The 15,000-nt window shown below is 39.2% G+C and overlaps 1 protein-coding gene across 4 annotated transcripts in view; it reads left to right on the top strand.

The window, feature by feature from the left end:
* Window positions 1-15,000, top strand: part of exoc3l4 (exocyst complex component 3-like 4) — a 57,102-nt gene that overhangs the window by 7,991 nt on the left and 34,111 nt on the right. For all 4 annotated transcript variants that reach the window (XM_061886792.1, XM_061886789.1, XM_061886790.1 and 1 more), the window contains 3 exons: window positions 4,781-4,861; window positions 4,930-5,130; window positions 9,691-10,309. In XM_061886792.1, coding sequence (XP_061742776.1) covers window positions 4,781-4,861; window positions 4,930-5,130; window positions 9,691-10,309 — 901 coding nt within the window. The remainder of the gene's footprint in view (window positions 1-4,780; window positions 4,862-4,929; window positions 5,131-9,690; window positions 10,310-15,000) is intronic.

Genomic DNA, 15,000 nt, shown 5'->3' with positions numbered 1-15,000 from the left:
TATACTGCTAACAATATGTGCTAGCTTTTGAGCTAATTTGAGTATATTTAAACTCAAAAATCGTGGATTTTGATACTTTGTGCCATCTTACAAGTATGCTAACTTTTCTAATATTCATACAAACATCTTGCTAACATTATAATGCTAACAACATATACTAGCTTTTTAGCTAAATTGAGTATATTTAAACCCAAAATCATGAATTTTTATACTTTGTGCCATCTTACAAGTACGGTAACTTTTGTCATATCATGCTAACATTTTAATGCTAACAATATATGCTAGTTTTTTAGCTAATTTGAGTATATTTAAACCTCAAAATCATGAATTTTGATACTTTGTGCCATCTTACAAGTGTGCTAACTTTTCTAGTATCATGCTAACATTAAAATGCTAACTATATATGCTAGCTTTTTAGCTAATTTGAGTATATTTAAACCCCAAAATCATGAATTTTGATACTTTGTGCCATCTTACAAGTACGCTAACTTTTCTAATAAACATGCACACATCATCATGCTAACATTATAATGCTAACAATGTGTGCTAGCTTTTGAGCTAAATTGAGTATATTTAAACTAAAAAATTGTGGATTTTGATACTTTGTGCCATCTTACAAGTACGCTAACTTTTCTCATATCAAGCTAACATTATAATGCTAACAATATATGCTGGCTTTTTAGCTAATTTGAGTATATTTAAACCCAAAATCATGAATTTTGATACTTTGTGCCATCTTTTCTAATAATAATGCAAACATCCTCATGCTAACATTATAATGCTAAAAATATATGCTAGCTTTGTAGTTAATTTGAGTATATTTAAACTCATAAATCGTGGATTTTGATACTTTGTGCCATCTTACAAGTATGCTAACTTTTCTAATATTCATACAAACATCTTGCTAACATTATAGTGCTAACAACATATGCTAGCTTTTTAGCTAATTTGAGTATATTTAAACCCCAAATCATGAATTTTGATACTTTGTGCCATCTTACAAGTACGCTAACTTTTCTCATATCATGCAAACATCATCATGCTAACATTATAATGCTAACAATGATAGCTTTTTTTAGCTAATTTGAGTATATTTAAACCCAATAATCATAGATTTTGATACTTTGTCATCTTAAAAGTACGCTAACTTTTCTAATAATCATGCAAACATCATCATGCTAACATTATAATGCTAACAATATATGCTAGCTTTTTAGCTAATTTGAGTATATTTAAACCCCAAAATCATGAATTTTGATACTTTGTGCCATCTTACAAGTACGCTAACTTTTCTAATAATCATGCAAACATCATCATGCTAACATTATACTGCTAACAATATGTGCTAGCTTTTGAGCTAATTTGAGTATATTTAAACCCCAAAATCATGAATTTTGATACTTTGTGCCATCTAACAAGTGCGCTAACTTTTCTAATGTCATGCAAACATCATCATGCTAACATTACAATGCTAACAATATATGCTAACTTTTTAGCTAATTTGAATATATTTAAACCCAAAAATCATGTAATTTGATACTTTGTGACATTTTACAAGTACGCTAACTTTTCTAATAAACTATGCAAACATCATCTTGCTAACAATATAATGCTAACAAAATATGCTAGCTTTTTAGCTAATTTGAGTATATTTAAACCCAAAATCATGAATTTTGATACTTTGTGCCATCTTACAAGTACGCTAACTTTTCTAATAATCATGCAAACATCATCATACTAACATTATCATGCTAACAATATATGCTAGCTTTGTAGTTAATTTGAGTATGTTTAAACTCAAAAATCGTGGATTTTGATACTTTGTGCTATCTTACAAGTATGCTAACTTTTCTAATATTCATGCAAACATCTTGCCAACATTATAATGCTAACAATATATGCTAGCTTTTCAGCTAATTTGAGTATATTTTAACCCAAAATCATGAATTTTGACACTTTGTGCCATCTTACAAGTACGCTAACTTTTCTCATATCATGCTAACATTTTAATGCTAACAATATATGCTAGCTTTTTAGCTAATTTGAGTATATTTAAACCCCAAAATCATGAATTTTGATACTTGGTGCCATCTTAAAGTATGCTAACTTTTCTAATATCATGCAAACATCATCATGCTAACATTATAATGCTAACAATATATGATAGCTTTTTAGCTAATTTGAGTATATTTAAACCCAAAAATCATGGATTTTGATACTTTGTGCCATCTTAAAAGTAAACTAACTTTTCTAATAATCATGCAAACATCATCATGCTGACATTATAATGCCAACAATATATGCTAGCTTTTTAGATTATTTGAGTATATTTAAACCCAAAAATCGTGAATGTTGATATTTTGTGCCATCTTACAAGTACGCTAACTTTTCTAATGTTATCATGCTAACTTTAGAATGCTAACGTTATGTTCAAGCTTTTTAGTTAATTTTAGTGTATTTTAACATAAATATTATGGATTTTGATACTTTGCGCCATCTTGGGAGAATGCTAACTTATTCTCTAGTAGTGTTATGCCAGCATTTTTGCTCTTTTCATTATTATAAATGTACAATCATTGTATTTTGATACTTAGGAGTAGAGTTACTTTTCCTATGTCATCATATTAACGTTAGCATGCTAATGTTTTTTGCTAGCTTTTCAGCTAATTGTGACTGTTTAAACCCAAAATTCATGAATTGTAATACTTTGCGCCATCTTGGACGTATGCTAACGTTTTCTTTGTTAGCATGTTAACATTAATATAAGCCTACAATTAATTGATTTTGATACTTGGTGACATCTCCGCAGTACAGTTACTTTTCCTATGTCATAATGCTAATGTTAACAGGCTAACATTCTATGCTAGGTTTTTAACAAACTTTGTATGTCTTGACATAAATCATGGGTTTTCATACTTGGCGCCATCTTGGAAGCATGGTACCTTTGTCAGTATTGGCATACTACTGTTTTATGTTTGCATTATTGCTAACTCCTTTCGTTTAAACCCAAAAATCTTGAATGTTGATACTTTGTGCCATCTTACAAGTATGCTAACTTTTCTAATGTCATCATGCTAACCTTTGAATGCTAACGTTATATTTTAGCTTTTTAGCTACTTTTAGTGTATTTAAACATAAAAATCATGGATTTTGATACTTTGCGCCATCTTGGGAGAATGCTAACTTATTCTCTAGTAGCGTTATGCCAGCATTTTTGCTCTTTTCATTATTATAAATGTACAACTATTGTATTTTGATACTTAGGAGTACAGTTACTTTTCCTATGTCATCATGTTAAATCTATCAATCATTCAATCAATGTTTACTTATATAGCCCTAAATCACTAGTGTCTCAAAGGGCTGCACAAACCACTACGACATCCTCGGTAGGCCCACATAAGGACAAGGAAAACTCACACCCAGTGGGATGTCGGTGACAATGATGACTATGAGAACCTTGGAGAGGAGGAAAGCAATGGATGTCGAGCGGGTCTAACATGATACTGTGAAAGTTCAATCCATAATGGATCCAACACAGTCGCAAGAGTCCAGTCCAAAGCGGATCCAACACAGCAGCGTTCAAACTTTCTTGTTCTTGTCAAAGGTCTAGCAGCCGCATTTTGTACCAACTGTAATCTTTTAATGCTAGACATAGGGAGACCCGAAAATAATACGTTACAGTAGTGGAGGCGAGACGTAACAAACGCATGGATAATGATCTCAGCGTCTTTAGTGGACAGAATGGAGCGAATTTTAGCGATATTACAGAGATGAAAGAAGGCCGTTTTAGTAACGCTTTTAATGTGTGACTCAAAGGAGAGAGTTGGGTCGAAGATAATACCCAGATTCTTTACCGAGTCGCCTTGTTTAATTGTTTGGTTGTCAAATGTTAGAGTTGTATTATTAAATAGAGGTCTGTGTCTAGCAGGATCGATAATCAGCATTTCTGATTTTTTGGCGTTGAGTTGCAAAAAGTTAGCGGACATCCATTGTTTAATTTCATTAAGACACGCCTCCAGCTGACTACAATCCGGCCTGTTGGTCAGCTTTAGGGGCATGTAAAGTTGGGTGTCATCAGCATAGCAGTGAAAGCTAACACCGTATTTGCGTATGATGTCACCTGGCGGCAGCATGTAGATGCTGATGAGTGCAGGGCCAAGGACCGAACCCTGGGGAACTCCACACGTTACCTTAACGTAGTCCGAGGTCACATTGTTATGGGAGACGCGCTGCATCCTATCAGTAAGATAAGAGTTAAACCAAGACAGGGCTAAGTCTGACATACCAATTCGTGTTTTGATACGATCTAATAAACTTTAGGATAACTTTAGCATGCTAATGTTTTTTTTGCTAGCTTTTCAGCTAACTGAATGTTTAAACCCCAAATTCATGAATTTGAATACGTTTTCTTTATTAGCATGCTAACATTTTATGCCAGCATTTTTGCTCATTTCGTTTGTATAAGCCTACAATTAATTGATTTTGATACTTGGTGACTTCTTTGGAGTAGATACTCTTCCCATGTTGTAATGCTAACGTTAAAATGCTATCATTTTATGCTAGTTTTTTGGCAAATTTTGTATGTGTTTACATGAAAATCATGAGTTTTCATACTTGGTGCCAACTTACGTCAAATATATTTTTTTTGGGATCAATTAAAAAAAAATCAATCCAGAATCACAATGATTTGCAATTTGGATGTGAATAGATTTTTTTGGTGCACCCAAGCAATGATGTAGCAAACGTTTATCATGAGTCCACAACTTTTGTCTCGCGTCAGGTGTGACATCACCTCTGAGGAGCGTAGCGGCTCTCTTTCAGGCGAAAGACGAGGACGGCGAGAAAGGAGGAGCCATGACAGGTGTGCACAAACGTCTCGTGGAAAGGAATGAACGCCTTCAAACGTTTCTAAGCATTCCTGTTCTCCAGATCCCAACATGGGCACTCGCTTGAAGAAGGGGGCGTCCATCCGCCGCAGCCTGAGGTTAGTCTCCAGGAAGGACAAGAAGCAGGAGGCCTCCCTGGCCGTCCAGGAGGGGTCGTCCAAGGAGGAAGAGGAAGAGGAGGCGGCGTGGGAGGAGGTGGAGGAGACTTACACGCTGCCCGAGTTACCTCACACGCCTCTGTCAGGTAACGTGGCCAAGCCATATTGGAAGATGTTGCATTCAAGGCTGTAGGAAATATCCGTTTAGGATCGGCTGACTTTCTAAAAAGCCTTTAAGCAGCTGACTCGGGATGAAAACCTGTTTGTTCCAATGATACGTCGACCCACAGCCTTGTGGGCACCCCTCCCCGCTCCTGTTATCGCTCTGTTTTGTCAACATTCATCTTCGCTTGCTTTCACTTCGCCTCAACACCCTTTGACTCTGTCAAAAGAAAACAAGTCGTACTGGTGTTGCTTTCAAAGACCATGTGTTTGTCGGTTAGTTGATGACTCGGTTTTAATGGTGATTAGCGTAAAGCATGTTGTGCAAAGCTGGATAGCCAGGTACTGTCACTTCTAAATGTCCTCCAATAAGCGCACAAGGTTGGTCTTTTCATCTCTTTTAGTCATTCACAGAGGGTAAACATGGTAGGCTAATAGGACCTTGCAGCGTCACAACAGTGGGGCAAAAAAGTATTTAGTCAGCCACCGATTGTGCAAGTTCTCCCACTTAAAATGATGACAGAGGTCTGTCATTTTCATCATAGGTACACTTCAACTGTGAGAGACAGAATGTGAAAAAAAAAATCCAGGAATTCACATTGTAGGAATTTTAAATAATTTATTTGTAAATTATGGTGGAAAATAAGTATTTGGTCAACCATTCAAAGCTCTCACTGATGGAAAGAGGTTTTGGCTCAAAATCTCACGATACATGGCCCCATTCATTCTTTCCTTAACACGGATCAATCGTCCTGCCCCCTTAGCAGAAAAACACCCCCAAAGCATGATGTTTCCACCCCCATGCTTCACAGTAGGTATGGTGTTCTTGGGATGCAACTCAGTATTCTTCTTCCTCCAAACACGACGAGTTGAGTTTATAGCAAAATGGATACATGGATGATACAGCAGAGGATTGGGAGAATGTCATGTGGTCAGATGGAACCAAAATATAACTTTTTGGTATAAACTCAACTCGTCGTGTTTGGAGGAAGAAGAATACTGAGTTGCATCCCAAGAACACCGTACCTACCGTGAAGCATGGGGGTGGAAACATCATGCTTTGGGGCTGTTTTTCTGCTAAGGGGACAGGACGATTGATCAGTGTTGAGGAAAGAATGAATGGGGCCATGTATCGTGAGATTTTGAGCCAAAACCTCCTTCCATCAGTGAGAGCTTTGAATGGTTGACCAAATATTTATTTTCCACCATCATTTACAAGTAAATTCTTTAAAATTCCTACAATGTGAATTCCTGCATTTTTTGTGTCACATTCTGTCTCTCACAGTTGAAGTGTACCTATGATGAAAATTACAGACCTCTGTCATCATTTTAAGTGGGAGAATTTGCACAATCGGGGGCTGACTAAATACTTCTTTGCCCCACTGTACTAGCACACAAGCTAGATAGGTACTGAATTTTCAGACAACAAAAATGGACCGTATGGTGCGCCTAGTGCACGTATAAATTCGAGCTGTGCTTACCGACTTTGAAGCAATTTTACTTGGTGTAATGGTGAGTGTGACCAGTAGATGGCAGTAACACAAAAGAGATACTGTATGTAATGTAGTAATGTTCATACTAACATCTCATATATATATGATGTAACTATATATGTAATGTAGTTGTCAGGACTGTGACTTGGATTTGTATTGCTTCTTCGAGGCAGAGAATATTTGGGATGAGCCAGGCGAGAATGTGAGTACATGATGAATTTATTAACACACTAAATACAAAAATAAGCAAACAAAGGGCGCTCACAAGGAGGTACTAATGCTAGACCACAAAATACAAACATGACACAAAAACACTTGCTCGATGGCATGAATAATGAACGATAAATAAAACTAGCACAATGGTTTAAATAACAAAAACTTACTTGACGTGGACAAAACCGAATGGCATGGCATGAAAGTTGGAGCAGGAAGCAGTAAGCAGTATGCAAGCAATAGCAGAATGCAAAGTTCCCAGACCGAGAAACTGAAAGCAAATGACTTAAATAGTGGCTATGGTGATGAGAAACAGGTGTGGGGCTGAGGGCAGGGGCGTGACTTGAAGACCAGGTGGAAACTAACGGGTATCTATGGCAAGAAACAAAACTAGGAAGTGCAAAACGGGAAACAAGAGTCCAAAAACAAAACATTAACATGATCAAACGTAAACCTAATTTACAGGCATGACAGTAGTAACATTCACACACATATATATATATATATATATATATATATATATATATATATATATATATATATATATATATATATATATATATATATATATATATCCATTTTCTACCGCTTATTCCATATATATGTAATGTAGTAACATTCATAATAACATGTAATATATATACATGATGTAACTATATGTAATGTAGTAACATTCATAATAACTAGCGATGTCCGATAATATTGGACTGCCGATATTATCGGCCGATAAATGCTTTAAAATGAAATATCGGAAATTATAGCTTTCAGTTTCAAAAAGAAAAATGTATGACTTTTTAAAACGCCGCTTTATGGAGTCGTACACGGACATAGGGAGAAGTACAGAGCACCAATAAACCTTAAAGTGGGGCTGGGCGATATGACCTTTTTTAAATATCGCAATATTTTTAGGCCATGTCGCGATGCACGATATATATCTCGATATTTTGCCTTAGCCTTGAATTAACACTTGATACATATAATCACAGCAGTATGATGATTCTATGTGTCTGCAGGGAGAGAATGTCCCAAATTCCAAGCTGCAGTTTTGAGGCATGTTAAAAAAAAAAAAAAGCACTTTGTGACTTCAATAATAAATATGACAGTGCCATGTTGGCATTTTTTTCCATAACTTGAGTTGATTTATTTTGGAAAACCTTGTTACAATGTTTAATGCATCCAGCGGGGCATCACAACAAAATTAGGCATAATAATGTGTTCATTCCACGACTGTATTTATCGGTATCGGTTGATATCGGAATCGGTATTTAAGAGTTGGACAATATCGGAATATCTGATATCGGCAAAAAATCCATTATTGGACATCTATAATAATATGTATTACATACATGATGTAACTATATGTAATGTAGTAACATTCATAATAACATGCAAACCCCGTTTCCGTATGAGTTGGGAAATTGTGTTAGATGCAAATATAAACGGAATACAATGATTTGCAAATCCTTTTCAACCCATATTGTGCTGTCTGAGGGATCGAAGGTCACGGTCATTCAATGACCGTGACCTTACGTAGAGAAATTTCTCCAGATTCTCTGAACCTTTTGATGATGTTATGGACCGTAGATGTTGAAATCCCTAAATTTCTTGCAATTGCACTTTGAGAAACGTTGTTCTTAAACTGTTTGACTATTTGCTCACGCAGTTGTGGACAAAGGGGTGTACCTCGCCCCATCCTTTCTTGTGAAAGACTGAGCATTTTTTGGGAAGCTGTTTTTATATCCAATCATGGCACCCACCTGTTCCCAATTAGCCCGCACACCTGTGGGATGTTCCAAATAAGTGTTTGATGAGCATTCTTCAACTTTATCAGTATTCATTGCCACCTTTCCCAACTTCTTTGTCACGTGTTGCTGGCGTCAAATTCTAAAGCTAATGAAAATTTTTTTTTATCAGTTTGAAAATCAAATATGTTGTCTTTGTAGCATATTCAACTAAATATGGGTTGAAAAGGATTTGCAAATCATTGTATTCTGTTTATATTTACATCTAACACAATTTCCCATTTCATATGGAAACAGGGTTTGTATAAATACATGATGTAGCTACATGTAATGTAGTAACATTCATAACATGTAATATATATTCACGATGTCAGTACTGTACATGTGGATTGCAAATTGACAACTGTTCAATAAATGACTCTGGCAAGTACCAGTAAGCAAGCAACACCGAAACTTTGAATGTTTCATTGAGGATATAGAACATTACACAAGGCGCTCAAAAATCGGTCCACATTTTTAGTACGACTTTGGTAAGCTACAAAGCCGCACCGCTGCCATAGTCAGGGCTACTAGGGACGGCGTGGCGTGAGTGGCCGTGCGCAACCCGAGGGGCCCTGGTTCAAATCCCACCTAGTACCAACCTCGTCACGTCTGTTGTGTCCTGAGCAAGACACTTCACCCTTGCTCCTGATGGGTGCTGGTTGGCGCCTTGCATGGCAGCTCCCTCCATCAGTGTGTGTGTGAATGGGTAAATGTGGAAGTAGTATCAAAGCGCTTTGAGTACCTTGAAGGTAGAAAAGCGCTATACAAGTACAACCCATTTATCATTTATCATTTACTGTGATTCAACATATGGTGTGTCTAAGGACCCCCAAATGGCACATATGGCTTTGCATGTTCTAGGTAATATATAGTATAGTTATGGGATACGCTCCACCCCTGCGATACCGATAGAGACAAGCGGTAGAAATGGATGGATGACTTGATATAGGTTATCTATGATATCAAATATTACAGACAAGAAGTAGCGCACAAACATTACTGAGGTTTTTGAAGCTCATTGGAGGACTTAGCACGTGCACTGTGATGTTTGCAGTGATGCAGATCAACAAGCTGATCGAGATGGAGGTCCTGGAGGAGGCCCACCTCAACCTGCTGGCCCTGCGCCTGGAGTTCCAGCAGGAAGGGCAGCGCAGCGGCCAGGACTTGCCCATGGAGCTGGCCAAGAAGGAGAAGGACCTGAGCATCCTCTACTCAGACCTGCGCCGCAAGATCGCCTCCATCGTGCGCACCTCCGTCTCCCTGCCCTCCAGGAACAAGGGCCTCCTGGTCCACGTGGCCCGCATTGTCCAGGAGGAGGACAAGCGGGCTCAGGAGCCCGGGGGTCTCCAAGGGAGCTGGATGGAGGCCTGGAGGGAGGCGGTGGGGGAGGGGGTTAGGGACAAAGTGGAGAGCGTGCACCTGGAGCAGAGTCACTTGAACGCCTCGTGGCTGGCCGTGCATCTGGGGCTGCTGGGCAAGGCCGTGGTGGAGGACCTGGAGACCGTGAAGAGGGACATCCGCTGGTCTTACCCCCGCAGCTTTAAGGTCTTCAGCACCTACGTGGAACACTACCATGCCGCCATCAAGCAGCATCTCAACAAGCTGCTGCAGCAGTCCACGCACCTCAAGGACCTCTACGCTCTGCTGGACTGGATCGTCCACCGCTACCACAGGTCAGTGAACGCACCATCACATTCTGCCTTTCCAAAGATAACATTGTCTTGACAACTGGTCTTGTTCATGCTGAGAGCTCATTTTGTTCAAACAAGGGTCTTATTGCTAGAAAACCACCACATATGCACAGTGCAAAGACTCCGGTATGAAACTTGAACTCAGCCAGTCGGAATGTGGGAAGCGTTTCAAAAAGAAGAAACTTTTAGTGACGGCAGGCCTCCTTCCCTCCGAACTTGGAACATCATTTGGAAAAAGAGAAAGGCGAAATAAAATTTACAAAATAGATTCCCTACGGACACACTGACCGAGATCATTGCACAACGTTTATGGACATGTCAGGTCTTGAATGTTCCCCCTGGTGCAAAAGTGACTTTTTAATGACCTAACAGCAACCGAGCGAGAGAAAAATCACAACCCTCACTTGCTAGCTCTCACTGAAGGAAAAAGCTTTGTAAAAACTAAAAATACAGGCTTTGCCACACATCCTAAAATAACACATACTTCAGGCTCCAGATGTTGGAGCTGTAAGTCCAATTATGCGGTTGTTCTTCGGGCTAACCTAGCATGATGTTAAAGTGAAATGTTAGCATATAGCTCATGGGTGTCAAACTCTGGCCCACGGGCCAAATTTGGCCCGCTTTGTAATTTCATTTGGCCCTTGAGGCAATATCAAATTTAACATTAGAGCTGGCCCGCCGGTATTGTAACACTGCATTCACTGCTTATACTCATACTTGCCAACCCTCCTGATTTTCCAGGGAGACTTACGAAGTTCAGTGCCCCTCCCGAAAATTTCCCGGGGCAACCATTCTCCCGAATTTCTCCCCGGACAACAATATTGGGGTAGTGCCTTAAAGGCACTGCCTTTAGCGTTCTCCACAACCTCTCGTTACGTCCGCTTTTCCTCTATACATACAAGTCACATAGTATATGCGGCTTGTACACGCACACACAAAAGTGAATGCAATGCATATTTGATCAACAGCCATACAGGTTACACTGAGAGTGGCCGTATAAACAACTTTAACACTGTTACAAATATGCGCCACACTGTGAACCCTGACCAGACAAGAATGACAAACACAATTCGGGAGAACAACCGCACCGAAACACAACATGAACACAACAGAACAAATACCCAGAAACCCTTGCAGCACTAACTCTTCCAGGACGCTACAATATTCCCTCCCCGCTACCACCGAACCCCAACCCCGACCACCTTATTTTATTTTCAAATTTATTAGCTAGTGGAAAAAGTTAGTGTTGATATTTACATTAGTAGGCTGCAAATACAAAAGAGGCATTACATTTTTTATATAAATGTTATTTCTGTGATGTTTTTTCGTTTGTTTTTTGAAAGTTGATTTTGCACTATTAGGTTGTATAAGCGTTGTTAAAGCAAATCAGCGTAGCAAACTGAGCAATAATTAAGGTTTTATTCAGGCTTCACAGTGGCAGAGGGGTTAGTGCATCTGCCTCACAATACGAAGTTCCTGCAGTCCTGGGTTCAAATCCAGGCTCGGGATCTTTCTGTGTGGAGTTTGCATGTTCTCCCCGTGAATGCGTGGGTTCCCTCCGGGTACTCCGGCTTCCTCCCACTTCCAAAGACATGCACCTGGGGATAGGTTGATTGGCAACACTAAATTGGCCCTAGTGTGTGAATGTGAGTGTGAATGTTGTCTGTCTATCTGTGTTGGCCCTGCGATGAGGTGGCGACTTGTCCAGGGTGTACCCCGCCTTCCGCCCGATTGTAGCTGAGATAGGCGCCAGCGCCCCCCGCGACCCCGAAAGGGAATAAGCGGTAGAAAATGGATGGATGGGTATTCACTTTCTCTTGCTACTTCAAGGCTTGAATGTTTGATTCATTCCTTATTGTTATTTTACTTTCAATATTTTACTTTATTGGCCTTTGGAAAAAGTTTATTTTGATGTTTACCTCAGAAGGCTGCAAATAGAAAAGAGGCATTAAATTTTTATTTGATATGCCATAACTATTTTTTAATTATTGTTATTATTATTTGAAACTCAATTTTGCATGTCACTGTAAAGATATATAAGCCTTGCTTGTTCAATGTTCAATGCAAAACTTGTTTGGGTCCCTATTAAAATGTTAATTTGTTCAACCTTGGCCCGCGGCTTTGTTCGGTTAAAAATTTTGGCCCACTCTGTATTTGAGTTTGACATCCCTGATGTAGCTCACATAGCTAGGTTATCTTCAACGTGTGAATGTGGATAAATGGTGGGTTCTCGGTTCTCTTTGTAAAAGCACTTTAGGTGTCCAGAATTGCTCTGTATATATTCAATCCATAATAATAATAATACTAATAATAATAATTATTATTATAATTATTATAGTTTTTATTATTGTTGTTATTCTTATTATAAATTGTAGTGAATATAGTGTTTCTCCATTTTCGTGTGTGTTAAGGGTCTCAAAAAGGTGTCCAAACCTATAGAAGAAAAAACAGCTATTTCAACAGGGTCATTACGGGGCTCTTCATCGCCCCTATGGGGCTTGCTTTGGTGCCCGGGCAAAAATTTAAAAAATACTAAAAAATAAATGCTATTTCGTAGCAATTAAGATCAAGAATATCTGAAAATGTGAAATTGAATTATTGTTTCGGGGCAAACCATCAAATGGGCTCGCGCCACCGCTCGGGTCCTCCAAATAATAATAATAATAATTATAATTATTAATATTATTATTATATATGCCAGGGTGTACCATGCCTTCCGCCCGAATGCAGCTGAGATAGGCTCCAGCACCCACTGCGACCCCAAAAGGGACAAGCGGTAGAAAATGGATGGATGATTATTATTATTATTATTATGATGAGGACCCGAGCAGTGGCGCAACACGAAACAATCAGTCAATTTCACATGTTTAGATCTTGATCTTAATTACTACAAATATTGAGTTTTATTTTTTTCCCCGAGCACCAAAGCAAGCCCCGCAGGGGCGATGAAGAGCACCGTAACGGCCCTGTTGAAATTGCTGTATTTTCTTCTCCAGGTTTGTACACCTTTTTGAGACCCTTTACATCAGCGGTGCCCACACTTTTTCTGCAGGCGAGCTACTTTTCAATTGACCAACTCGAGGGGATCTACCTCATTTGTATATATCATTTATATTTATTTATTTATGAAAGAGACATTTTTGTAAACAAGTTAAATGTGTTTAATGATAATACAAGCATGTGTAACACATATAGATGTCTTTCTTTCACGAAGACAAGAATATAAGTTGGTGTATTACCTGATTCTGATGACTTGCATTGATTGGAATCAGACAGTAATGATGATAACGCCCACATTTTCAAATGGAGGAGAAAATAAGTTGTCCTTTCTGTACAATACCACATGAAAGTGGTTGGTTTTTGGCATCTAATTCATCCAGCTTCCATACACTTTACAAGAAAAACATTGGCGGCAAATTCCATAGCTTGCTTGATTGACATTCACGGCACCCGAGGGTCTTGTGAGATGACGCTGGCTGCTGCCAGTTCATTATTATGAAAAAATGACAGAGAGGAAGGCGAGAAACACTTTTTATTTCAACAGACTTTCGCGCCGTCCCTTCCGTCAAAACTCTAAAGGCCGATTGCACATTTCCTATCTTCACAATAAAAGCCCTGCTTCATGCTGCTTGCGCTAACAAAATAAGAGTCTCGGAAAGCTGGTGTGCACAAGTGATGTGCACGCCAGCTTTCTGAGGGATCGCTTGTGCACGCCAGTTTTCCGAGACTCTGTATTTAGTTAGCGCAGGCAGCATGAAGCAGGGCTTTTAATGTGAAGATAGGAAATGTGCAGTCGGCCTTTAGAGTTTTGACGGAAGGTACGGTGCGAGAGTCTGTTGAAATAAAAAGTGTTTCTCGCCTTCCTCTCGGTCATATTTTAATAATAATGATCTTGCAGCAGCCAGCGTCATCTCACAAGACCCTCCATACCGTGAATGTCATTTAAGTGACGTCTTGGTGAAGATTGATGATCACTAATTTTTAGGTCTATTTTTTTTTAAAAGCCTGGCTCGAGATCGACTGACACACCCCCCGCGGTCGACTGGTAGCTCGCGATCGACATAATGGGCACCCCTGCTTTACATGCACGAAAATGGCGAAACACTATATTGGGGGACCAGAAATATTTTGGTGGTGGGTCAGGGTATCGGGAAGGATGTGACCGCAAGGGTCATGCGTTCCGGCAACAGAGGTGAGGCCCTGTTCAATAAGCCCAAACATTCCTGTGCACTTCGTGGTTCATGCAAGTTTGCGGGAATTCATGACCCACGTGGTCACGTCTTTCCCAATGCTCTGACCCACTTTAAAAAAAACTCAGAAAGATCTGAGCATGTGGAAGGAAGTTACCACTGTTAGTTTTTCACCAAAAGGGGGCGATCTTAGCATCAATATCAAGGTCTTAGTCATGATCAGTTCCCAACCGTAGTCTTATGTCAGTTTGGAAGGCGATCTGATCATGACAGTTTGAGGGTTGATGGCGAGGGGCAGTTTTTTATGTCAGGATCCGCCCACTACCCATCCAGGACTTAACATCATCACCATTTGAACCAATTATGATATCTGAATTTGCGGAGCCGAGTTACAAATATTCAAACTTTTGTCTTTAGATAAAAATTTGGTGTCATGCCACGCCCACAACTTATAGCTGCCGCCAATGGTCGGCAACCCAAAAT

This window comes from Nerophis ophidion, linkage group LG24 (assembly GCF_033978795.1).
Source record: "Nerophis ophidion isolate RoL-2023_Sa linkage group LG24, RoL_Noph_v1.0, whole genome shotgun sequence".
In the NCBI taxonomy this organism is placed as follows: Eukaryota; Metazoa; Chordata; class Actinopteri; order Syngnathiformes; family Syngnathidae; genus Nerophis; species Nerophis ophidion.
The sequence above is the reverse complement of the archived record's forward strand: the minus strand, read 5'-3'. Positions and strand labels throughout refer to the sequence as shown.